General features: G+C 37.7%; 1 protein-coding gene across 1 annotated transcript in view; it reads right to left on the bottom strand.

Moving 5' to 3' along the window:
* Positions 1–2,342: 2,342 nt before the first annotated feature.
* The window catches only part of LOC140145438 (ubiquitin carboxyl-terminal hydrolase 24-like), a 116,555-nt gene continuing 91,931 nt past the window's right edge, over positions 2,343–26,966 (bottom strand). Inside the window, 12 exon segments of the mRNA XM_072167155.1 lie at positions 2,343–8,306; positions 9,070–9,224; positions 11,117–11,255; positions 13,909–14,022; positions 15,070–15,194; positions 15,625–15,736; positions 16,980–17,069; positions 19,535–19,754; positions 20,852–20,965; positions 21,836–21,939; positions 22,533–22,767; positions 23,156–23,318. Of these exon segments, the coding sequence (XP_072023256.1) occupies positions 7,998–8,306; positions 9,070–9,224; positions 11,117–11,255; positions 13,909–14,022; positions 15,070–15,194; positions 15,625–15,736; positions 16,980–17,069; positions 19,535–19,754; positions 20,852–20,965; positions 21,836–21,939; positions 22,533–22,767; positions 23,156–23,318 (1,880 nt within the window). The 3' untranslated portion in view covers positions 2,343–7,997.

The following is a 26,966-nucleotide window of genomic DNA, read 5'->3' as shown; positions in this document are numbered from 1 at the left end:
TGATTCATACACAAAGCGTTCTTGAACAAGAACTGGTGCCGTGATTTCTATTGATGTACGTGCAATTATTTCCATTTCCATATTCTTTACTCAAAATACTGAATTATGTAATAACTGTCAGGGAAGGTTTCTGTCCGATATGGGTATTTAACGTGGATATCGATTAGGCTGCGATCACATAGAAGTATACTATTTGGGTATACGGTGCACGTTTTGCAGGTGCACGCGTATAGCTCAAATCGAGCAAGGCAATTTCATAGTACCGGGTCACATAAGGCTACGATCGCATAGAAGTATACTATTCGGGTAGACGCTGCACGTTTTGCAGGTTCACGCGTATAGCTTAACTCGAGCAAGGTAATTTCAAGGTACCGGGTCACATAAGAGCTATTCGAAAAGGCCGTATACCTGCGTATAGTATAGTATAGTGGGAATCGTGCGTGTTCGATTTTAGTGCAGCGTATACCGTCCTAATTTTAAAAACCTAAACCATATGTGGGTAAATTTGCACAATCTACTGCAATCTACAGATAGATCTAATTCTGCACATTATGACACCTCATTGAATGCCATGTGACCTCAAGAAGTAAAGTTACAAGCATTTGATAAGGCGAAGAAAATGGGTAAACTGACATACTCACTATTCGCTATACGAAATACGCTCATTGATCAGGCTGAGTTCACATAGTATACTCCTATATATGAACTCAGCCTGACCAAATGAGCGTATTTCGTATAGCGAATACCGACCGTATACTTCTATGTGAACTCAGCCTTATGGGAGCTTATGGGGGGATTTAAAAGGGCATTTCGTGATCCACAGCCTCATACCACTGGAAACCTCTGGCTACATAATGTTTACGTACCAAAAATTTCTTGCAGATTAATTCGTTTAGCAAAAATATCATCAAATTTGAATTTTGTTCTTCTGGTATACCAGAATGAAATTACAACAGTGGCTTATGAAAATCGGAATCAACTGAAATTTGGGGAGTAAGCTTTTTCGTGGATATTTACAGAAAAATGTCATAAAACGAGGATGCCAGGATCACGAAATGTGTAAGCTAATCCTAACCCTAATCATGACTCTAAACTAACCCTAACCCTAATTTTGTGTAAAATTACAGGAAGGAATAACCCAAACTTGCTCTGTTGACCTGACAAACTTGCTCTGTTGACCTGACAAACTTGCTCTGTTGACCTGACAAACTTGCTCTGTTGACCTGACAAACTTGCTCTGTTGACCTGACAAACTTGCTCTGTTGACCTGACAAACTCATGGAATCCTCAAACAAAATATGTGTGAGACCTCTCATTCAAAGTAAATGATGAATCACCCTATTTAGCCACTTGTCAATAGAATACCACAATGGGGTTTGAACCCGGGACTGGTGTGATACACAAGTTGCAGGTAACTGCTTTTAGGGATAGGTCAGTGCTTGCATGTCATCATGCCATACATACCATACCTGTCCGCCAGAGTTTTTCGGAACTAGAGATAGATGCCATTGGTGGCGTCTGGCCAGATGAAGGGGGCTACCTGTACATGTATAGACCCGTGATGTCACGCAGACACGGTATGATACGTCATATGCACCTCTATAATTCTGTTGACCCTCCTCTTTCTTACATCTTCTCTGGTTCCAGCTATAGCGACACCTTATGAGGTCCCATTGGACAAATTCCATTGATTCACTGTCAGAGGAGGGTTGTGTGTGTGAATGCAATGGAGCAAATAAATGTGCTATAAATACAGCCTTGATTTGCTAAGAATTGAACAGGGCACCTGTCTCATCAAACCACTCCAACACCTCTTCCAAAGTGACAGATGTGTCATCCAAGCTAGAACAGCTACTAATAGGCACTTAATCGTAAAAATTGGGCTAATTGAGACGCAGCCAGGGGAGCCAATTCGCTGCACCTTGCCACTGAAAGGTTTTGACAACACTGTTATGAACAAATCCAGGTTTTAATTACATATTTCTCCAACAATACTATGGATTTCACTTTATGAATTTGTTGTCGGATACTCCTAATGCACTACAGATTTGTGTGGATGCCATGCCAACACATCCTAATACGGGTAAAAGGTCACATTTTAATCAACGTTGGAGGAGTCTTGTCTGTACAGACACTAGTACTTGCTACACACATTTAAATAGAGCTTCATAGCTCTTAATATTTATCAACACTACTGTTCCCTTTTTTTTGACAATTTTCTTTCTAATAAAAACACCTAATGACAATTTTATTGACATAATCTTCAATTTCTTTACTGCTTTGCAGGGATCAATCATAATAGTACCTTTAATATTACGATTCTCAAAATTATCACGCAGCACTTTTTGTAAACATAGTATATTATTTTATTAAACAGAAAAGTTCCTTTTTAAAACAATTTATGTACATTATATATATAGATATATATATATAGAACACATAGCATTACATAGATCAATCTTTTTGATTAGAATCATCTCACTATGGACCACAATGGCCTCACCCCAATGGCATAGTTCAATAACCTCAATTAAACAATCATAGTGCAAAATTTGACCTGAAGTTGCAGAGTGTGAGTTTTTGTACCAAAATTGTTAAAGGTTGCTCAATGAATGTACAAATGTATTGGGGTTAAATAACTGTGCCCTGACAGATGAGCATGTTGTGGATCCTAGTGTTTATAACATAAATGGCCTATTCCATTTGGAATACACACTCCACATGTGGAAGTTTTAACCAAAGTTAACTATGGAGGGAGTATGGGTGTCAAATATAATAGACAATTGGGTAACTTCCATTTGAAATACCAATTGTCAGTTTGGTTTCAAAATACTGTAAAAGTGGAAATTTTCGCGCTACATTTATTTTCGCACTTTTCACGTTCAAAGCTGCTATCGCGAAAATAACAATGTGCGAATATATTCCTTTTGTGTATAGGCCAATGTAAGGAAACTTAGAATTATGAATTTAAAAACAAGGGAAACAGTTAAAAATAATGGCAAAAAGTGAAAAATCAAAATGTGAAAAATCTGTAAAAATCTTCACTTTTACAGTAGTTAACCCTAGACAATTCCATTTGAAAAAAAAAACGAAAAAAAAAAAAACCATACGCCCTCTTTGGAAGACCGTTCTCAAATCTTCCACAGGAGCATGGCAAATTTCAAATTGAATAGCCTAATATGCATAAAATATTAAAATTACATTAACCCCCTGAGCACTACCTGCCGATCTAACATTGCCTTTGATTGGTCAATCACATGATATCTTCATTTTAATCACCAATAAATAATTAACCCCAATTTGTTTGTTTGGTGAAATTAATTCTAACAATGTTGCTGATTGGTCCAATTGATAATGAAAACTTCTTTTTGACCAATAGGTAGGCAGTTCTCATGGGGTTAAAATATCAGATCAGGTTTGTAAGCATGAGATAGGAAGCACCCCAAAACTGACAAAAGGTCTACTTTTTAGGGTAAAAATTTCAATTTTTAGGGGGTGAATGAAAACCACTTTTTGCATGTAAAGCGATTTCTTTGGTGGAAAAGGTCCACATTTTGGAAATTCATGATGTCATTAATTTGCATATTCATTAGATGACATAGAAAAGGTCCACATTTTGGAAATTCCGTAAGCCTGCCAAAAAAATCATGGGTACAGCCTGAAACAGATTATTATACTCAAAGACAAATAAAGACAGAAAAATAATCATTTGTTTTGCAACCTGTGTTTGTTGCTGTGAAGTTTCTTAAAAATTAAAATTAAATTAAAATATTTTTGCTGCTGAATATTTGCAACAAAATCAGTCAAAGTAAAATATTAAAATATTGGCACTTCACAATAAAAATAATGGACTATTCCAGTTGAAAGGGCAAAGTAGCCACTCAGTACAAAAAGATGTGCCTTAGGATATTTTTGTGAGAATCAGAGTTTCACCTCTAGCTGACATAATAATATGTGCCTCTCCAGTTTGGAAGCAAATTGCAAATAGAAAATATCTGTGTTTTACCTATGATTATCAGCAGAAGTATTTATAACTTAGCAAATCTGTTATAAAAACAGCAAGCTAACCCAACAAAATGACATTGCCCAGATTGCATATCATTTACAAGCATAAATCGCAGCAAGGGCATTTTGAGAAATTATTAAGAATTATTGAAGAAACACAATTGAAAGTGAAGATTTAAATGTAGCATAGGTAGTAAACATGTTGGTGATCTGATTGACAGATTCATCAAAATACAGAATTTGGAATTGAAAGCTCATATTAATAAAATTGCAGTCAAATTTGATGTATTACGAACAAAAACATTTGTTTATCACAATAGACCGTAGAACAGTACAATATAGCAGGCTATTATTTATACGATTTTTTTGCGATTTGTGGGGAGAGGGTCAAAGAATCTGATTATGTTTGCAAAAATGGTTAAAATATCGTTCAAAGTTGTTCTTTTTGGTTGAAATTTTCAAAAAATCACACTTAGGTTTCAGAAAGGGAGGGGGAGGGGAAGGGACAGCTTCCTAGCAAAAGCACTTTCATTTATAGAACATCATGGAACTTTTGGTTTGTTCTCCAACTCAAAACTTGCAATATGAATGTACGGGTGATGAGCATCAATGTGAGGTAGAAGACATCATCCACACTCCCCCTGTAGAAGATTTTGGAAATATCTTCCACAGAGGAGTACGAATTTCAAATGGAATTAGCACATTAAGCAGCTCCATTTGAAAGTCACCCTCCCTCTATGGAAGATTCAGGTTGAATCTCACTCAAAGGGTGCATGAAATTAAAATGGAGCTGCTTAATGTGCCAATTCCATTTGAAATTCATACTCCCTATGTAGAAGATATTTCCAAAATCTTCCACAGGGGGAGTGTGGATTTTAAATGGAATAGTCCAATCGGACCACCCACCTTTAATTGTCACATTAACCCACTGAACACTACCTGCCAATCTAACATTGCCTCTGATTGGTTAATTACATGATATCTTTATTTTAATCGCCAATCAGAATGGAGTTTTCCAAATAATTCACCCCAATTTTTTTGCATGATGAAATTATTCTCACAATGTTGCTGATTAGTCCAATTGATGATGAAAACTCCTTTTTGACCAATTGGCCGGTCGTTCTCATGGGGTTAAAGGCACATTCACTGATTTTGAGTTCCAAAGCTTTTTTCCAAAGATTTGGTTCTAACACATTCTAAATTTGAGGAAATGTTATTTTGGCATGTTGCTTGTGGGTATTATTATTAATTGCCTTTCATACCCCTTGGTGGGATCATAATTATACCTTTTATTGGGTTGTAGCTTACATAATTTGGACTGCATCTCGCATAAGTATGAGCTTCCAACAACAAAGTATTCACACAAAATAGTGTAAACTCTGTCAAAGAACAATATATATACCTACAGGTTTGAGTAGTCCGTAAGAGCTTGTGAAAAATACTAGATCAGAAATTTTCATTAGATGCATTTTTTTGGTCATAATAAATACATATTGTTGAAACTTCTTGTATTTCGTGTTAAATTATGAATGTACCACAAAGTCCTGTTGAAAATTGTGATACCCGGGTATAAAAACCAGCTGCTCGATACCTGAAGGACATTATTTGCCATGACCCAGTTTGTGTGAAAAGTTTGCCTGCTAAGTTGAATGGCACCATATTGAATTGATAAACTTGCCCCCCCCCCCCCTGTGGTCTATATTTGCCAAAAAATTCAATTATAATGAGGCCAGAGTTCAATGTGAAAGAAAGTTAAATTAAACATTTTGCAGGCATTTATCAATAAATATCATTGCTACATACACACAACTGTTTGGAGACCATTAAAAAAAATAAGTGCAAATTTTGCACTTCACTTTGACTTGATCCCTGATGATACTTGTACCTGGGGTACCCGGTACCTGCCGGTTAATCACATAGGGTACCTGGGCACAAAATTACCTGAAAATCACAGGCTTATTAGGAATACACCCAAATGTATTAGAAATACAGCCAAATGTATTAGGTGTTCACCCAAATGTATAAGAAATACACCCAAATGTATTGGGAATACACCTAAATGTATTGGGAATACACCCAAATGTATTAGGAATACACCCAAATGTATAAGAAATACACCCAAATGTATTGGGAATACACCTAAATGTATTGGGAATACACCCAAATGTATTAGGAATACACCCAAATGTATTGGGAATACACCCAAATGTATTGGGAATACACCCAAATGTATTAGGAATACACCCAAATGTATTAGGAATACACCCAAATCACAGGCTTAGTACCACATCATAAAGTCAAACTGTGGACATGTAAACACTTCAGATGACCACTCCCACAAAATCTGTGAATACACCTTTAAGATGATTTGAATTAACATGTGATATTCTTACATTGTATGTTTACACATTCCTTTCAGTATAAAGCATTATTACTATAAATTTTCTGTATCAAAATTGTATATATTCACTATTCACAGAATTATTGTCTTGATTACTGTTATAGTGGAAATTTTCGCAGAACGTTAATTTTCGGTTTTTTTACGCACAAAATAGCTACTGTGAAAATAAAAACATGCAAATATGTTCTTTTTATATATAGCTCTTTATAAGAAAACTCAAAATCGCAAATTTAAAAACAAGCGAAAAAGTCCAAAATTGACAAAGTGCGAAAAATTACACTCGCAAAAATTACCACTTTAACAGAAAAATTATTAGTGCATTGAAGGATCACTATGAGCCATGATGACCTCATACACAATGGCATAGCACAGTGACCTCCATTCAACAACCATAGGTTGAAATTTGACCTCAAGTTTTTATACCCAACACACTCTAAGGTCATTCTATGCATATAGAACCCTATTGGGTTAAAGAACTGCGCATGGACAGATGAGAATGTTTGAGACCCTAGTGGATGCAGTGAGTGACAGAAATAATATGAGCGATCAAATGCCTGTAGCTATTGTACGCTACCACCGTTCAGTCATGGTTATAGCTATTTGTGCTAGAAGTAACCTTCAAGTCATACTGCTAGCAATTAGGCTATTCCACTTGAAATTCATACACCCCCTATAGAAGACAGGACCTTAATCTTCCACACAGGGGTGTGAATTTCAAATTGGGTTACCTGAATGGATGGCTCCATTTGAAATCTACACCCCCTGTGTGGGATAATAAGGTCATGTCTTCCATAGGGGGTGTATGGATTTCAACTGGAATAGCACATTTTAGCCTGAAATCCTATACATATTATGGCATACTTATTTATGTATTTTTTAAACCCCATCGGCATTACTGAGTGAATTATGGGCCTCAAAGAACTATTCTGATTGGTTATCAGCTTCTAAGGACTATTTTGATTGGGCACAAAGAGGGCTATATCATATATTGAGCCAATCAGATATATTGTATGTAAGAATGGTTGGTAGGGCTGAAGTGGATAAGTTTAAAATTGCTAAGAAATGTAAAAGCTCTATTTTGATTGGTTATTCAGATGATTATCATAATTATATGATGAACCAATCAGGGGCTCTGTAAAAAAGACAGTAGTCCCTTTGTGGTTTAAATTCAGACAACAATGACGTTGCACTATAAATTCAATTAAAGCTTTCATCAATAAACAAGAACTGTCTTTAAAAAAGACAATGCCATCAATAAAAATTCACATTTATTTATAGAAAGACTGCTACGTGGGATTTTAACATCCAAAGTCAGTGTCATATAACTTGAATGACAATATCACATAATGTCATAAAATAATCTGTCGTAAAACATTACGTGTCGTACCAATCACCTCCTTGACACAGCATGACTTGGATATCATGTGTAATCTTCAAGAACCTAGGCACTTGCATAAAAAAGTGACATGACCATTTTGGAAAGGACTTATGACACAATATATGTCATGACACAAGTAACAACACACATCAATAAGTGACAATCATGTGTCAATATCCACTGTGTGACAATCATGTGATAATTATGTGACAATCATGTGTCAATATCTTCCAAGTCTCCTCCTTCATCATTCTCAACAGGTTGTCGTGGTGAACTACCATCATTTCCCTCATTCCCGTTGACCTCTGACCCTTCCGATGACCCGTTTATTTCCATTTTTGGTGTGGACTCGCCTTCCATGACCTCGTCGTCATCCTCATCATCGTCTCGTGTGTTGAGTTCCGTTAATAATGCGGTGGCTTCGGCTAGCGTGTCTTGAGCACTCATGGTTCTCTGGAAGGACTTGCCGGTGGACGATTCGTTAGATATGCTGCTCTGTGGTGTCCAGTAGTACTCTGTCATCTGTAACAGAGAAATACAACCATGTTAGTAGATGTGACATGTACTCTTGGCCTGAAGTGTACACACAGAATTCACACACAATCAGTGCATTTTTCCTGACCAATTTGCGACACTGCTTATAAGGAGTGATCAGCTACGGTACGCTTATAGTGATAGTGACCAGTGGTCACCTGCATACCGTTTTCTCTACCCAGTTGACTACCCATTGCTATCGTGATGATATAGACCTGAGAGTCTTTTGCTAGTGGACAGAGTGGTTATTGAAATGTACACACCCGGGGTACATACAAAGTGCAATTTATTGGATCAGAAATAAGAACCTTTTGATTGATTCGCATAATACATTTTCACACAGAATTCACACACAACAAGAGCATTTTTCCTGACCCATTTGTGACACTGCTTATAAGGAATGAGTGACCAGCTATGGTACACTTATTTTGATAGTGACCAGTGGTCACCTGCAAACCTTTTTCTTTAGCCAGTTGACCACCCACTGCCATCGTAATGAGATAGACAAGAGATAGTCTTTTGCTAATGGACACTTGTTTGTTATAAGATTAGTGACCAGCTATGGTACACTTATTTTGATAGTGACCAGTGGTCACCTGCATACCTTTTTCTTTAGCCAGTTGACCGCCCACTGCCATCGTGATGAGATAGACAAGAGATAGTCTTTTGCTAATGGACACTTGTTTGTTATAAGATTAGTGACCAGCTATGGTACACTTATTTTGATAGTGACCAGTAGTCACCTGCATACCTTTTTCTTTAGCCAGTTGACCGCCCATTGCCATCGTGATGATATAGACATCAGGTAGTCTTTTGCTAGGGGACACTTGTTTGATAAGTGGACAAGGAACTTGATGCATTGGTAGGACCTTCTGCTGTCTGATTGAGTACCACTTCGAATAGTTTCTGTAAAAAAAAAAGAAAGAAAATACCTAATTGCAAAATGACCTTTGAACTGTGAACTTTGACCAAATGCATTAATGCATCCCAACTCATGGACACTTGTGTCCACTGACCCTTATACTTTGTAAATGGGAGAAATTTTAAAATCCTTAACCAAAACTTATACACACACGATATATATCTATGTTTACATACACACAGACATGTCAAGCGTCTTCACAAACATTTCAAGGGTTGAGAGCCAGTTAACTCCCAAGTTCTCAAACCCTTGATTTGCTCCACCAACAAAAACTAATTTTGCATGGGGGGACATGGAGGCATTATTCCCAAACCTTGGGCTTAGCCCCCTACCTTGTTTCCACCACAATTTTGTCCCCAAAATCCCTCTGCCCCTGGTAATGGCACTTTGGCCCCTTGCTTCCTATTAACCCATCATTATTATTCCCTTCTAGTCCCCTCATAATTCACTCTGCCCCCCTTCCCTTCCCCCTGCCCCTAGTGATGACACTCGTCCCCATGCTTACCTAGTAACCCATCATTACTATTGCCTTCTACAGCACACTTCAGTCTAGATTTCTGCAGTGGGTCTTCCATAAGTAGCATCTCTAGTCCCCCATATTTCACACTGTCCCCCATTCCCCTGCCCCTAGTGATGACACTCGTCCCCATGCTTACCTAGTAACCCATCATTGCTATTGCCTTCTACAGCACACTTGAGTTGTGATTTCTGCAATGCATCTTCCATAAGTAGCATCTCTAGTCCCCCCATATTTCACACTGTCCCCCATTCCCCCTGCCCCTAGTGATGACACTCGTCCCCATGCTTACCTTGTAACCCATCATTACTATTGCCTTCTACAGCACACTTGAGTCTTGATTTCTGCAATGCATCTTCCATAAGTAGCATCTCTAGTCCCCCATATTTCACACTGTCCCCCATTCCCCTGCCCCTAGTGATGACACTCGTCCCCATGCTTACCTAGTAACCCATCATTACTATTGCCTTCTACAGCACACTTGAGTCTAGATTTCTGCAATGCATCTTCCATAAGTAGCATCTCTAGTCCCCCCATATTTCACACTGTCCCCCCATTCCCCCTGCCCCTAGTGATGACACTCATCCCCATGCTTACCTAGTAACCCATCATTACTATTGCCTTCTACAGCACACTTCAGTCTAGATTTCTGCAATGCATCTTCCATAAGTAGCATCTCTAGTCCCCCATATTTCACACTGTCCCCCATTCCCCCTGCCCCTAGTGATGACACTCGTCCCCATGCTTACCTAGTAACCCATCATTACTATTGCCTTCTACAGCACACTTCAGTCTAGATTTCTGCAATGCATCTTCCATAAGTAGCATCTCTAGTCCCCCATATTTCACACTGTCCCCCCATAACCCCAGCCCCTAGTGATGACACTCGTCCCCATGCTTACCTAGTAACCCATCATTACTATTGCCTTCTACAGCACACTTCAGTCTAGATTTCTGCAATGCATCTTCCATAAGTAGCATCTCTAGTCCCCCCGTATTTCACACTGTCCCCCATTCCCCTTGCCCCTAGTGATGACACTCATCCCCATGCTTACCTAGTAACCCATCATTACTATTGCCTTCTACAGCACACTTGAGTCTTGATTTCTGCAATGCATCTTCCATAAGTAGCATCTCTAGTCCCCCATATTTCACACTGTCCCCCCATTCCCCCTGCCCCTAGTGATGACACTCGTCCCCATGCTTACCTAGTAACCCATCATTGCTATTGCCTTCTACAGCACACTTCAGTCTAGATTTCTGCAGTGGGTCTTCCATGAGTAGCATCTCTAGTCCCCCATATTTCACACTGTCCCCCATTCCCCTGCCCCTAGTGATGACACTCGTCCCCATGCTTACCTAGTAACCCATCATTGCTATTGCCTTCTACAGCACACTTCAGTCTTGATTTCTGCAGTGGGTCTTCCATAAGTAGCATCTCTAGTAGCATGGCGAATACAGGCTTCAATTCATTCACTGGAGCTGTGGATATTTGCTCCTGTGCAACAACACATAACATGAAATTAGGCAGCTCTGTTTGAATTTCTTACACCCTTTGAGAAAGATTCAACCTGAATCTTCTGCCAAGGGAGGGTGAGTTTCAAATGGAGCTGCTAATGTATTCATACTCCCTCTGTAGAAGGTATTTCCAAAATCTTCCAAGGGGGAGTGTGGATTTTAAATGGAATAGCCCCATTGACATAAGATCACAATTTCTTTGCAAAAGAAATGGTAAAATGAAATTTAATATGGCATACTGTCGGTTTTTTTTCGCTGTTTACAATGATCGGGACCACAATGCAATTATAGAATATATTATAGATATCGCATTACTGTTTCTACATTTAATTCTCGGACATTAAACAAACATTTTTTGCAAATAGGAAGTGCATCCCACAAGCATATGATATTGTAAATGATGACGAATTGAAAATATAAAACAATTCACGCTATGTAAAAGTTGTAAAAGTAGCTGGTCGTCAAAGTCAGAGCTTTTGAGAAGTATGCTACACGTATTGACACAACACCTGACACGTACATGAGAGGATGTACCTTCTGCGTCAGCGTACTTTTCATAGAATAACACAATCATGTGACCTACATGACCGAACCTTGACCTTGTCTAGCAACGACCGTGTGATTGGTCACTTCTCAAAAGCTGTGTTTGCACCGTAAGCACCTGTCTTTGCGTAGTACGCTTGACGTAATTACCTGTGCGTACCCAAGTCAGGGTTCATAGTGTCAAGACCACAGTGAAATCAATGACTTTTAATGACTTTCAAATACACTTTTCAATGACTTTTTATTAAATCTCATACCTCGGATGTGTTGAACAGTATTGTTTGTACATCTTAATATAAGTACCAGTTATGTTTGTACCTCTTAATATAAGTACCAGTTAGTTTTACCCTATACAAATATACATTGATACTACAGCCTGCAGGTTCAGCTGCTGAATTCGGAAGGGTTACTCAACTAATCTACTGTTCTAATTTATCTAACGGGAAAGTATAAAGTAATACATAATAATCAGACATACCTGCCAACCCTAGAAACCCCAAAAGTGGAACACATATTGCGCGGGAGCACTTGTGCGACCGAGCATATAACAGCGGGGTTCAGGGGCAAAGCCCCGGTGGGGGTCGAGTGGATGAAGCCCCCCGAAGCCAGAGGGCTTTTACACCATTTTTGACCTGTTTTAGACTTTTTTGAAAAAATGCTTCCTTCATCCTAAAAAAGAGGTTTTAAATTTTCAGTTTCCTATACTATTGTACATGAGAGACATTCTTCAAAGTTTTTTTTTGCCTGTATAACATGGCCTACATGACCGAAATTGATATATAGGCCTATAATGCGCAATATAAAAACGATGATTCATTAAATTTTTGCCCCCACCCCCTCCTTCAGGTATGTGGGAGGGGGCCCACATGGGGAGGGGGTACTAATGTGTATTTCAAAGCTCCTGGCTTGTTTTACACTTTTAATAAAAAGTGCTTCCTTCTTCCAGAAAACATGCTTTAAAGTTTTCAGTTTCCTATACTTTTGTACAAGAGAGACATTCTTCAAAGTTTTATTTTTGCCTAATAACATGGCCTACATGACTGAAATTGATATATATAATGCGCAATATAAAAACAATGATTCATCAAATTTTGACCCCCCCACACCTTCGGGTATGTGGGAGGGGGCCCACATGGGGGGGTACTAATGTGCATGAAGAATACATTGTATGATAAAAGTAATTTGTAAAATTCAGTATGTTAAACATACAGAGTGATGTCACTACAAATTGGGACTAAAATAGTAGGCCTATCCCAAGGGAAATACATACACACACTTACCCACCCCCACCCAGCCTCCCCCACCCCAAGTCCACCCCGACTGACGGCCACACAAAGCCAAAGGATACAGCTAAAAGGTTCATATCAAACCTTTGACCCAAGTTTGCTTCAATTTAATTTAGACTTAAACATGACTTGATATTAGAGTATACATATAGGCCTACACGACATCAGTCCAGCATCATCTCAAACGCCATCGTTCATTAATACACATTACATACTTCTTACTAAGGTAATATTCATTGAGGAAAAAGAGATGAGTTTTTGAACGCAAAACCTGATAACATGCAGGTCCGATAATCGACCAAAATGCATCAATTTTGGGAGTCTTTTGGGCATGAAAAGGTGACCACATGCATGTTAAATGAGTACCATTACCTAGCCTAGTCATCCAGTCAGGGTTCTAAGGAATTTTCATTTTAAAATTGGAAATATATGTGTCCAGAAAGAATCATCATTAATATTTCTTTTTTCTCGGGAAAAGCGGAACGTTCCGCTTTTACCGACTTTGAGGTTAAAAAGTGTAACAGTTCCCCCAAAAGCGGAACAGTTGGCAGGTATGTTTAAATCATAAATTAAATAAAATAATTATTAAAATACATCGTATTTTTATTTTTTCCTTCATACAAATATATTTCAAAGACTTTTAATGACTTTTTTTTACTTTTCTACAAAATTTAATGACTTTTAATGACTTTAATGACCTTGCTTCAAATTCACTGACTTTTAAGGAATTTAATGACCGCTACGAACCCTGCAAGTTGGCTCTCATGATCGAGAATTAAATATTTTTCCTATAACAATACTTACTTGTATTTGTGCTAAAGTTGCCACAGAGAAGTTATGATTGCAGAAAGAACAGTGTAGTAGCATGTCTACAATAGGCACTGTGCCCCCTACTAACTCACGGAATGCTAAGATGGACTGAAAAAAAAACACAGAAAGAATAGTGTAGTAGTATGTCTACAATAGGCACTGTGCCCCCTACTAACTCACGGAATGCCAAGATAGACTGGAAAAAAATAAACATTAGAGATTATAATGAACACATGTTACTGTTAAATTTGATTATTGTAAACATAAAATATTACTTATCCATCAGTGACATCAGTGCGTGTTTCATTAGGTGCAGCTTCAAATTGCGAGTATTCGCTTGAATCGCTGACGTACACACCTATGTATAGGACTTCCCTCATCGGGTCTTGGAAGCAATCCATATTAGAACAAAAAGACTCGGACTGAACCCTGACAAAGGGTTAAACATTGACACTGTCTGGGAGAACCTCTTGACCCCCCCTCCCAGGAACCAAGGGGGCGGCACAACATCTTCAAATTTGACGTCATCTACAACTGTGACGTCATCAGAGGTGTCTCAACATCACTAGCAACAATGAATCTTCAGAGCAATAACATCTGCTTAAGATGCTGGTTGACCTGGTTAAAGCGCTCTGGTGAGTGCACCAAATTGGAGTAGCCTAAGGGGTATGAAAACTAGCACTATGTAAAATGTAACTAAGTAAAATGCCAAGTCCAGGAAATTAATTAGGTGTCACTTGAGCTGGAATAGATATTAACCATAACTTGGTGGGCAGAGCCGACTAGATTCTGCCATGGGCTATTCCAGTTGAAATCCACACACCTGCTATGGAAGATGTGAACTTAATATCCCACGCAGGGGGTGTGGACTTCAAATATGGACTAACTCATTCAGGCAACCCCATTTGAAATTCACACTCCCCGTGTGGGAGATTAAGGTCATGTCTTCCATAGCAGGTGTATGGATTTCAACTGGCATAGCCAATTGCTTGCTTGCCTCCCTATTGTATTTAACACATTTTGTCCCTAGTAATATCTTCTTCATGTCAGTAGGCATCTCTAATTAAGGACATCATCATATGATGTCATCTCATGTATATTCAAATTAATGATGTCATCTCATGAATATGCAAATTAATGACATTGCTTGCTTACCTCCCTGATGTATTTGACACACTCTGTCCCTACTAATATCTTCTTCATGTCGGCAGGCATCTCTAGCAGTTTGTCATTGTTTGGCAAGACAAGGGTCTTCTTTCTGTCTGGTGAGTCTCCTCGACCTGAGTCAAGTAGAAGTAAAATCAATCAATCATTTAATAATATGTCATCATCAATCAAACAGTGATCTGATGGGATGTTCATCTTTGAGATATAAAATCTTTACATAACATGACCTCAACATGACCTTACTTACAATTCAATGAGGTGATACATCACAATATAAGATCTTGGAAGCTAGCATGACACGGAGATAAGCAAACTCTCTGGTCTGAAGAGATGTTCATCTTTGAGATATAAAATCTTTACATAACATGACGTCAACATGACCTTACTTACAATTCAATGAGGTGATACATCACAATATAAGATCTTGGAAGCTAGCATGACATGAAGATAAGCAAACTCTCTGATCTGAAGGGATGTTCATCTTTGAGATATAAAATCTTTACATAACATGACCTCAACATGACTACACATGACCTAACTTACCTACACTCCAATGAGGTGATACATCACAATATAAGATCATGGAAGCTAGCATGACATGAAGATAAGCAAACTCTCTGGTCTGAAGAGACGTCCATCTTCGAGATACAAAGTCCTAAACACAAAAAAGTACACATTCCACAAAACCTTAATGTTTACCCAATAATGGGCTATTCCAGTTGAAATCCATACACCCCCTATGAAAGACATGATCTTAATCTCCTACATAGGGAGTGTGAATTTCAAACGGAGTCACCCATTCAGTGTCATCTGCTCCAAAACGGGTTATTCCAGTTGAAATCCATACACCCCCTATGAAAGACATGATCATAATCTCCCACACAGGGAGTGTGAATTTTAAACGGAGTCACCCATTCAGTGTTGTCTGCTCCAAAACGGGTTATTCCAGTTGAAATCCATACACCCCTTATGGAAGACATGATCTTAATCTCCAACACAGAGAATGTCAATTTCAAATTAGGTTAATTAAATGGGAACTCCATTGAAATCAACACACCCTGTGTGGGAGATTAAGTCCATGTCTTCCATAGGGGTGTATGCATTCAACTGGAAAAGTCCAGAGGTCATGTTATTTAATGTCAATATTAAAATGGCTATAACTGCAACAGTAAAGTGAGTGCAAATTTCATACTTGCTATGGAAAATACACACATGACTATTCAATATCCATGATGATGTTAAAAAACAAAAAGCTGCACTGATTATCTTGGTGCCATATATGGGGTAATAATCCCATATTTGTTGTGATTTTTGTTCACTTTTGAATCCCAAGAGAGGATTTTTTACACTTTTTCATAAAATATAAAATATATGTTACACAAATTATAACATTTTATTGGCTTTGATGTTTTCATGGAGAAAAGTCAATTACAACATCTTTCTGCGACTAACACTTTTTGAGCTATTCATTCATTTATTTATTTCCACAATTCACATAAAAATAACAAACAAAATATGCACTAAGATATCATTACATCAAAATACCATTGAAGAATCATGGAGCAGATGGGCCAGGAAGGCCAGAGGTAGCAATCAGCTTTAACAGAAAAGTTACCAAACAGAAAACACAAAAACAATGGCAAATTAAAAGAAAAAAAAAAAAAAAAAAAACTACAATGCTCAGCAATTAATCATATTTTGAAATTAAGCGTGTTTGTACACGTTCCGGAAATGCTTCACTGAATAAGAAGCTCTTAAAGAATATTGCAATGAGTTCCTTTATGTAGGGACAGCGTGGTCGTTGAATAATCTACTAAGTTATAGTTATTAGCGTTTCTTGTTTGGTAATCATGAATATTAGATTGACCTGTTGAAGGTCAAAGGTTAAGTAACTTTACCTGTTCATCCGGTTGTATGGGTCCTATGAGGAATGTCATCAAACGATGGAATGCACCACGGCCAAATAAATGGTGCACACACGCTATGTCCTGATGATAGAATGAAAACATGTTATAGCCACAGAGAAAACGAACAAGATTGCTTTACGTATGAATATACACTCGTATAAAGATTGCTTTAATTTGAAGATACCTCTTTCTCAGGTTAAACCCAAATGTGACCTGTGATACAACCTCCGCTTCACTGTTCCATGCACTTTTACCGCTAGAAGATCAGTATTGCTGATGAATTCAGGATTGGATGTGAAAATGTCCCACTTAAACATAGCAAGTCCAGTTAACCAGATTATAGTACAACTATTGGGCTATTCCACTTGAAATTCACACTACCCCTGTGGAAGATTTTGGAAATATCTTCCACAGGGGAGTATGTTTTTAAAATGTAACTGGTCAGGGTAAATCATTTTGAAACCCATACTCCCCTTGTATTATGGCTTTACCTATATCTTCCACAACTGGAGTATTTCAAATGGAAATTACCCAATTGTCTATTCTATTCAATACTCATGCTCCCTCTCAGCCCTTGAATTAAGGATCTGAAGGGGCACGGCAACTTTTTTAGGGCAAGTTGATAATTGCCTTGGATTTCCATTGAAAAGGCGAGGCAGCACAGCAATTTGTAATATTTCAAAAGGGCATCACGGCAACTGTTTAAAATTTGAGAAGGGCACCAAGGCAATTTCTCAGAAGTGAAGAAAACTCACGTTAGCAATCATGATAGATGATTTTAGTGCTTATCGAACATTGGTATTCAAATATTGAAGTTGGCAAGTATGCGGAAAGAATTGGGGAATTCCCTTTTATTTCAGTCTGTAGCTATATCGATTTGGATTAGGTTTATACTTGTGTGCAGGGTATACCAGAATTATTCTAACACCAAATGTTAAGGTATTTTCCTAAAAAAATTTCAAAACATAAATATGCAAATTAGCTCATTATTATATATAAGGTAAATGCTACATCGGCATCCCCTGGACATCATCAGCTAGCACCACAAGCATTAAGCATAAAGTCATTTTAGTCTACTGATGAGCTTAATCATATTCGCAAATATTTTGATATGAATGTATATACTTCAAAACAGGTTTCCTTATTTGGTAAAATATGCAAATTAGCTCATTTAAATATCTAGTGACTATGACTGAATTTGTTTTTAATTCAATGATATAACACAATAGATTTGAAGTTGTTTTACTCCACCAGACAATGATTTTGGCCAAAAATTTTTTTAACACCATTGAACTTACAATCATGTCTAAGTGAGGGTATATATATGAATCCAACAGTTATAAGCATTGATTCGAAAATGTCCAGAAATCAAATAATAAATCATCTTCATTATGCAAGGTGTCCTTTCAAAAAGGTCATGGAAAGGAAAATAATAAATGTAAACAGTTAATTGGAAAGTTGGCAAAAGTGACCTTGAGCTTAGCATAGGGGTCCCTTCAAAAGGTCATAGAAGGGGAAATAAATGTAAATTGAAGTCGGCAAGACTCATCACAAAGGAGTGCACAAAGGGGTTGTCGGCAAAAGTGACCTTGAGCTTAGCATAGGTGTCCCTTCAAAAGGTCATAGAAGGGGAAATAAATGTAAATGGAAGTCGGCAAGACTCATCACAAAGTGGTTGTCGGCAAAACTGTCTTCTGAGATAAGCTTTGAGCTTAGCATAGGGGTCCCTTCAAAAGGTCATAGCAGGGGAAATAAATGTAAATAGAAGTCGGCAAGACTCATCACAAAGTGGTTGTCGGCAAAACTGTCTTCTGAGATAAGCTTTGAGCTTAGCATAGGTGTCCCTTCAAAAGGTCATAGAAGGGAAATAAATGTAAATGGAAGTCGGCAAGTCTCATCACAAAGTGGTTGTCGGCAAAACTGTCTTCTGAGATAAGCTTTGAGCTTAGCATAGGTGTCCCTTCAAAAGGTCATAGAAGGGGAAATAAATGTAAATAGAAGTCGGCAAGACTCATCACAAAGTGGTTGTCGGCAAAACTGTCTTCTGAGATAAGCTTTGAGCTTAGCATAGGTGTCCCTTCAAAAGGTCATAGAAGGGGAAATAAATGTAAATGGAAGTCGGCAAGACTCATCACAAAGTGGTTGTCGGCAAAACTGTCTTCTGAGATAAGCTTTGAGCTTAGCATAGGTGTCCCTTCAAAAGGTCATAGAAGAGGAAATCAATGTAAATAAAAGTCGGCAAGAACCTTAGAACTCTTCACAAAGGAGTGGTCGGCAAAGTGTCCTTTGAGGTGTAGGGCACCGACGGCAACTTCTTTAGAGGGCACGGCAAGTAACTGCCGTCGGTAAAGGACATATTTTGAGGGCATTACGGCAGTGGGGGAGGGCATTACGGCAGTGGGGGTGGGCACCCACGGCAATATGCCGTCGGTACCGTGGGTTCTTTCGAGGGCTGCTCCCTCTGTGGAAGACGTTAGCTGAATCTTCCACAGGTGGAGTGTGGATATTAAATGGAATGGCCCATTATTACATGGTACGTTACTTACAGTTTCAAGGTATACACTAAGAAGCCAAAAGTACTGGCCACATGTCCTGCAATGATCCGGCACATCCTTGTCTAGTAGTGTTAATAGATACTCTATAGTCTGGTCTAGGTGAGGTGACTCTGTGTTATTTGTATGGTGGAAATAACTCTGTAAGATATTGACTACTATACGAGCATAGGCACCGCGGATCTCCTGGGTCGGACACTCAAGAAGGAATGGCCTGTGAAAAGAACAGAGACATAGGACATTAGATGTTACACAGCTTGTTCAGCGAATAAGGGTGCTGATATTCCATGATGCGATTCAATTTACAAATTAGCCTATCAGAACCCCACTTCCGTGTTTATACTGTACCAGGCTGTACAGGTGGCAAAATTAGCAATGAGCGCCAAAGAAAGCCGGTGAATAGTACAGGTAACTCTTAATCGTTCAGTAATAGTGCCTGTTTTGAAGTGTTAAAATGTCAGCTTGGTAACAAAGTTGTTCTATGTACTTCCACAACTTTGTTTTTTTAAGTACCGTATATTATTCTCTTATAAACACCGGGGGATGTGAGACTTTTGAAAGGGGGAGTCATATATTAGAAATGAATATTCAATGAAAAAACTAGAGGCGAACCTCACAAAATATGACTTCAAGTTTGAAGTACAATATGGCCGTGCCCACATTATCAGAAAATACTACAAAATCAGATCATGACATGCCAATTTTAAGCTTACTTACATGTTATGGCACAGAAATTTTTAGTCCAATATATCTTTGAAATAAGATGGGGAGCAGTTAGAGAATATACAGTATTTGACTTATGGCCTCATCCCAATGGCATAGTTCAATAACTTCAATGAAACAACCATAGTGCAAAATTTGACCTCAAGTTGCAGAGTATGAGTTTTTGTACCCGAATTGTCAAAGGCATTCAATGAATGTACAAATGTATAGGAGTTAAAGAACTGTGTCCCTGATAGATGAGCAAGTTGTGGATCCTAGTGTAACAATTTAAACAAGTACAAATCTGCTGGAAGCTTGTAGAGGTATAACAATAATGGGCCATTCCATTTAATATTCACACAAGATTTTGAAATATCTTCCACAGGGGGAGTATAAATTTCAAATGGAATGAGCACATTAAGCAGCTCCATTTGAATTTCATAGACTCTTTGAGAACCCGAATCGTCCACTGAGGGAGGGCAAGTTTTAAATGGAGCTGCTAATTAGTTAATTCCATTTGAAATTCATACTCCCCCTGTATAAGATATATTTCCAAAATCCTCCACAGGGGTAGTGTGGATTTTAAATGGAATGGCCCATTGTACTTACGTGATGTAACTCCTGCCTTGTTGACTAGCTAAGAACTCAACAGCCCATAGACTGGTCTCACGACTGTATTTCAGTAGTCTTTCTATACACATGCACCATTCCTCTATCTCATTCCTGTCATACAATAATAACAATATTAAGTGGTCTAACGTTAGACTTTCCTTTGTTCTTAAGTATTGAATAGAAATACACCACCCATCTCCACACACAAAAATGCCCAGTCTAATCTTAGTTTTGATTTTAAGTATGTATTGAGTAGAAACACATCCCATACACAATTCACACCCAGACTAACCTTAGTTTCTTCATTGTTCTAATGTATTACTCCACATTCCAGAAAAATACAGAACTAACAGTGTTTTCAAAAAATTAGAATGCATAACTTGATATTAGCCTTTGGTCACATCTTTGGGCTTGATTGTCACAGAATACGAAAAAAGTTGAAAAACACCTAAAAATGCATGTTTTTGGCCCTTATTTCCAAATATTGACCAAATATTAAAATTTTACTTTCATTGCCAGTTAGGACTAAAAGATTTAGCTATGTTTCATTTGGCAAAACAAGATATTATTTTTTTAATCAAAAAAAAATTAGTTCTGTATTTTTCTGGAATGAGGAGTAGGTAGAGACATAGAAATACCCCTAAACACATACATGTACACCCCCACCCTTAGACTAACCTTTGTTTCTTCTTCGTTCTAAAGTATGCATTAAGTAGAAACAGACCCACCTGCTCTCCCCCATACAAAAACACACCCCGACAAACTTTAGTTTCTTCTTTGTTCTAATGTATAGATTAGAAACACAATCACTCGCCTCATCCACACTAAAGCACACCATGACCAGCCTTAGTTTCTTTGTTCTACAGTATGTAGAGTAGACACCCTACTAACTTTAGTTTCTTCTTTTTTCTAAAGTATGTATTAAGTAGAAACGTACACATACCCCGTAAACACAACCCCCACCCCCACACCCCGACTAACCTTAGTTTCTTCTTTGTTCTAAAGTATGTATTGAGTAGAAACTGCAGTGCTATTTGCATACTTGTTGTTGCCATTGTACCATACTCTTGGTGGTATGTATAACCCTGGTAGAGAAATGAAAGTGATGTTAACCCTGTGAGAACTACCTGCCTATTGGTCAAAAAGGAGTTTCAATTATCAATTGGACCAATCAGCAACATTGTTAGAATAATTTCACCACACAAAAAATTGGGGTGAATTATTTGCAAAACTCCATTCTGATTGGTGATTGAAATGAAGATATCATGTAATTGACCAATCAAAGGCAATGTTAGATCATCAGGTAGTGCTCAGGGGGTTAACATTATGTCAAAGAAGCTTACAGAGGATCTTGAGGCGATAGCCGAATGGCTGCATGAAAACAAGCTTTTCCTCAATACAAATAAGACTAAAGTAATGTTATTGGCAGTAGTGCAAGATTACGTAAAGTTATAAGATTCTGTTTCAGTAATTGTTAATGGTTGTAAACTAGAGAGTTAACAAGGCAAAAAAATGTTTAGGTGTTGTAATTGATGATGAATTACTGTGGCCTAAGCAAGTAAACTAGGTTTGTTTGTATTCATTTTAATGCATTTTTCATGCTGATTTCAAATATGGTCATGAAATTGTACAATTATGAAATTTTCGATATTTTAATTTTTTTTTTTTTTTTACTTACAATATTGCATGAAGCTAGTTACCGTACAAATGTGAAGTACTCATTGGTATAAATCCCTCGAAATCTCAAATACTGCAGGTTCTCTTCATGAATAGATCGCTGTATTGCAGGCGGCATCTTGTCAACAAACAAACCGCGATGTTCTCCCTTGCGGACGAGAGCGGAAAGTTCGCTAAGCCGATCCTTCTCGTGATGTGGGGAGAGTTCTGGAGAACTGCAGTGTCCTGGATCAACTCTGTGGTATAAAGTGGTACGCATTTAAAAATCTAGGTTTGTCTGGCACATGGCAAAATACTACAGAGGCATTGGACACTACTGTCTTTCTTACAGTGTCCCTGATTGGTTAATTACATGATATAATCATCTGAATAACCAATCAAAATAGTGCTTGTACATCTCTTAGCAATTTAAAGCTTAATCCCCTTTAGCCCTACTGACCATTCTTACCATATCTCTGACTGGCTCAATACATGATGTCGCTCTATTTATAACCAATCAAAACTGTTCTTAGAAAAGAATGCCATGTACCTTGACTCCACAGTCTTGCTTTAGAGAACATCAATTGACTCCACAATTGGCAGGGCCATAAAATATTAGGTCAGTAATGAATGATGATAACTTACACATGTATCTCCCCTTCACTGTCTTGCTTTAGGAGTGGTAGATTGATTCCACGACTGATAGGGCCATAAAATAGTGGGTCAGGGGTTCTTGATCCTTCAAGCTTTTCATAGAATAACATGTAGCCACTCCAGTAGCGTAGCCTGGGCTCTGATGTGTATGATGCTGCAAGATAATAACAAAAATCAATCAATCAATCAATCAATCAATAATCAATTTAGTTGGAACCGATATCTCACAGAATATACCTTCTGTTCAGAACTGCTAAAGCGGGTTAAGGTTAGGCAAATTTCTTTCCGGGCATCAATCAATCAATCGATCGATCGATCGATTCAGAACTGGTAAGAGGGATGTGGTTAGGCCAATTTCTTCCTATGCCTTAGCCTTATCAATCAATCGGTCAATCAATTGGTCAATCAATCCAAGAACAAGAACGGTACCAATTGTGTTTGAGGCATCCAGCATATAGTACTTGGAAAGCAATTATTAATAAATTATGTTTGAATATCATTCATGCTGCTTTAAAAGTAAAATTCCATCTACATAGAATTGGAAATGGCATAGCAGATAGTGTTTTATTACGAGGCAAGTCTGGTATCTATAAGTACACAAGACAGATATACAGACTTTTTACATTAGGCTATTCCATTTAAATCTACACAACCCTTGTGACAGATTTTGAAAATATCTGCCACAGAGGGAGTATGAATTTCAAATGGAATGAACCATTAGCAGCTCCATTTGAAACTCACCCTCCCTCTGTGGAAGATTCAGGTTGAATCTTTCTCAAAGGGTGTGTGAAATTCAAATGGAGCTGCCTAATGTGTTCATTTCATTTGAAATTCATACTCCCCAGTTGGAAGATATTTCCATAATCTTCCACAGGGGTAGTGTTGATTTTAAATGGAATACCCCATTGTACTGTAGCATTATAACTGTATGTGTAACTGTGCTGATCAACGATTTCCAAAAAAGGCTATAAATTATTACGGTTTCATTTCTCATGACAGCTATAGTCTGACTTGTATAAGATAGAACATGACCCCATCCATTAACATTTATTATCTCATACACCATGCCAAAGGTCATGGTCCATCTTTCTCTAAATGATCTCTATCAACTAAAGTATGTTCTATCATAACTTGGAACATGACCTTTCCACCACATTTGCTTATGATCCATGTATATTTGACCTGATCATATTCCGTGTTACACTGAACTGACTGTAGCTGTATCCCATTTCAGCTTTTATATATTGGTGCTAGTAACATTATAAAGCAATTAAATTAATTAGGCTGAAAAACAAAATGATCAATTTCATGGCCATAATTCACGGCCCTGCATGGTGCTAACAATTCAAAGTGTTCATAGTTCTGGTCGCTAGGGTTCAAATCCCAGCACAGGCATGGAATCCTACGTAATATGTATCATGTTCGCTTCCATCTAGCGATCAATAACCTGAATAACCATTGTGTAATTCAATTCAATGCACAAGCTCATACACATGTGGTTCTTTGATGTCAATCGCATACAATATAACCCGTGATGAACGTTGGTCAAAAGATGAGCTTACTGAAGTGAAAATTTACGTACATGCAGATTCATCATTTATGCATATTGCCTTGAAAATCATTAAAAGCAACTGCTTGATCAACCCAAATGATTTTATAAGCGTTATTTCTAAACCAAATTTCAAAACCACGAAGTGTTTTACCTGACTTTTGATCCAGAAATGTATGAATTTGATGAGAAATTGTGATGAAAAATAATATTTTACAAGTCAGATTCAGAAAGAGAAAATCTCATTGCACACGCGTTAATTACATCACAATCCAAACATAGATGGTTAAGTTCATGGAGAATGTTACAAACTGTTGTATGTTTTGCCATATTGTTTTTCTATAGGAAATAATGTTTTATCGTTAAAATCGGACATGAAAACCTATCAAAAAACACAACAAAAGCGTGCATCGCTATTTGTATGCATGAAACAAATTATAAGAATTGTACAGAAGTGACCTAACACTTATGAAGGCTGTATCTTGAGAACGCGCATGGTCTGATGCTAGAATCTTGGCAAGGACACTCTGGTGAAATAAAGAAAAATATATGTGATTGATTTTGTGTGACTTTTGAGCGTTAAATGTTTCAAAATTTAAAAATGAACAAAATGCGAGTAACTATGATGTCATCAACATGACAATAATATTCATGATAAATAATTATTGCTACCTAAAAAATAAATGGTTAACAAATGGTTTGAATACATCGCACGACCTTATAGTAACTGTATCTAGAAATGTGTGCAAGTTACTTGTCAATTTTCGCCAGAAACGAGCTTTTTCTACGGTTACTGCCCAGCTCATTAGCGCGATATGGGATATTTTTATCTCGAGTTTACTGCCCTCTGTTGACGACAGGGCTTCGAACTCTTATCAAGGCGATCTAAGAAGTGCAGGGCCGTGAATTAAAGGGGTTAGCAGAGATTTATGTACAAAACTTTTGGTCTATCGGCACCACCAAGCAATCAAAATAATGTTTACTTTATAAACAATTGCGAGTAACTCGGGTCAATTTGACCATACTATCTCATGCCTATTTCATAAAACATAGCTCACTCATCCCTGGCATTGACTACTAGCATACATAAGTTAGACATGGTTTACGAATTTGACAGTCTCCCTCAAACAATAATAAGTACAGACGTACATTTCATTTATCCTACTTTCAATTTGACGACTGCTTTTGATGTTTGCCATTTGTTCCCTTAATTCATTGCTTTGGCAAAGGCTCTATATAAATGTTGTTGTTGTTCCTTGTTTCTTGTTCCAAAAATGTAAAAATCTGAATTTTGATCAATTTCATGGTGTTTTGATTTTGCAAATTACTGATAACCCCTTCAATATAATTTACACTAGTTTTTATAATTATTCTTGACATCCCACAAAATGATTGGGTAAAATTATACCGGTATCATATACTGTTTAGCCTGCATGATGTAAACATGGTATAAAATCACATAGGCATATTGCATTTCTCAAACACCAAATCACAACTGTAATACCACGCATGATCGAGAACCAAATGCGTGATTGTTAGGAGTGGATCACTCAATGTGTATGCCATACGTGACTACAACAGAATAGGCTGCTACTTTGTGATTGGTTTTACTTCGGCCATAGACAAGAGTATACGACTACTATTACATATGTCCTGACTACCACACCCATGTCAGTCTGTAATACTACGCATGGTCCAGAGCGTGGATCACTGAATTTGTATGCCCCACGTGACTACAACAGAATAGGCTGCTACTTTGTGATTGGTTTTTACTTCGGCCTTAGAAAAGAGTACACAACTACTATTATATATACACTGGCTACCACACCCATGTCACAGTCAGACACAGGTACCAAAGAAGTAACATTGTTATGTGCGAGTGATGAAATAATCGTAATTTCAAATTCTGCTGTATCTTTTAACTAGCTGCCACCATAGCTTGACATACATCTGCACTGATATATAGTTATATTTTATGGTACTCATTTTTTTCAATAGCGCAAGTTTCGCAATCATCACAGAAGAACACCAACACAGAAGATCACCAAGACTGTAAAAACATATCTTGTAAACATGCAAGTCGTAAAATCAACTTCGACAGACTTTCGCTACGTACAGAGTTGAAAATCGGGTTGCTTGCAAAATCTTCGGCATTTTTAAAACACAAATGTGCCACGAGGCAAATAACTAGACTTGAATAAAAAGACTTTTCTCTACTTTTGAGGACTGGATGTCCTGATTTCTATGCTGCGG

The sequence above is a fragment of the Amphiura filiformis genome, chromosome 2, assembly GCF_039555335.1.
Source record: "Amphiura filiformis chromosome 2, Afil_fr2py, whole genome shotgun sequence".
Taxonomy (NCBI): Eukaryota; Metazoa; Echinodermata; class Ophiuroidea; order Amphilepidida; family Amphiuridae; genus Amphiura; species Amphiura filiformis.
Note: the sequence above shows the minus strand (reverse complement) of the source record. Positions and strands in the feature narration are given on the sequence as shown.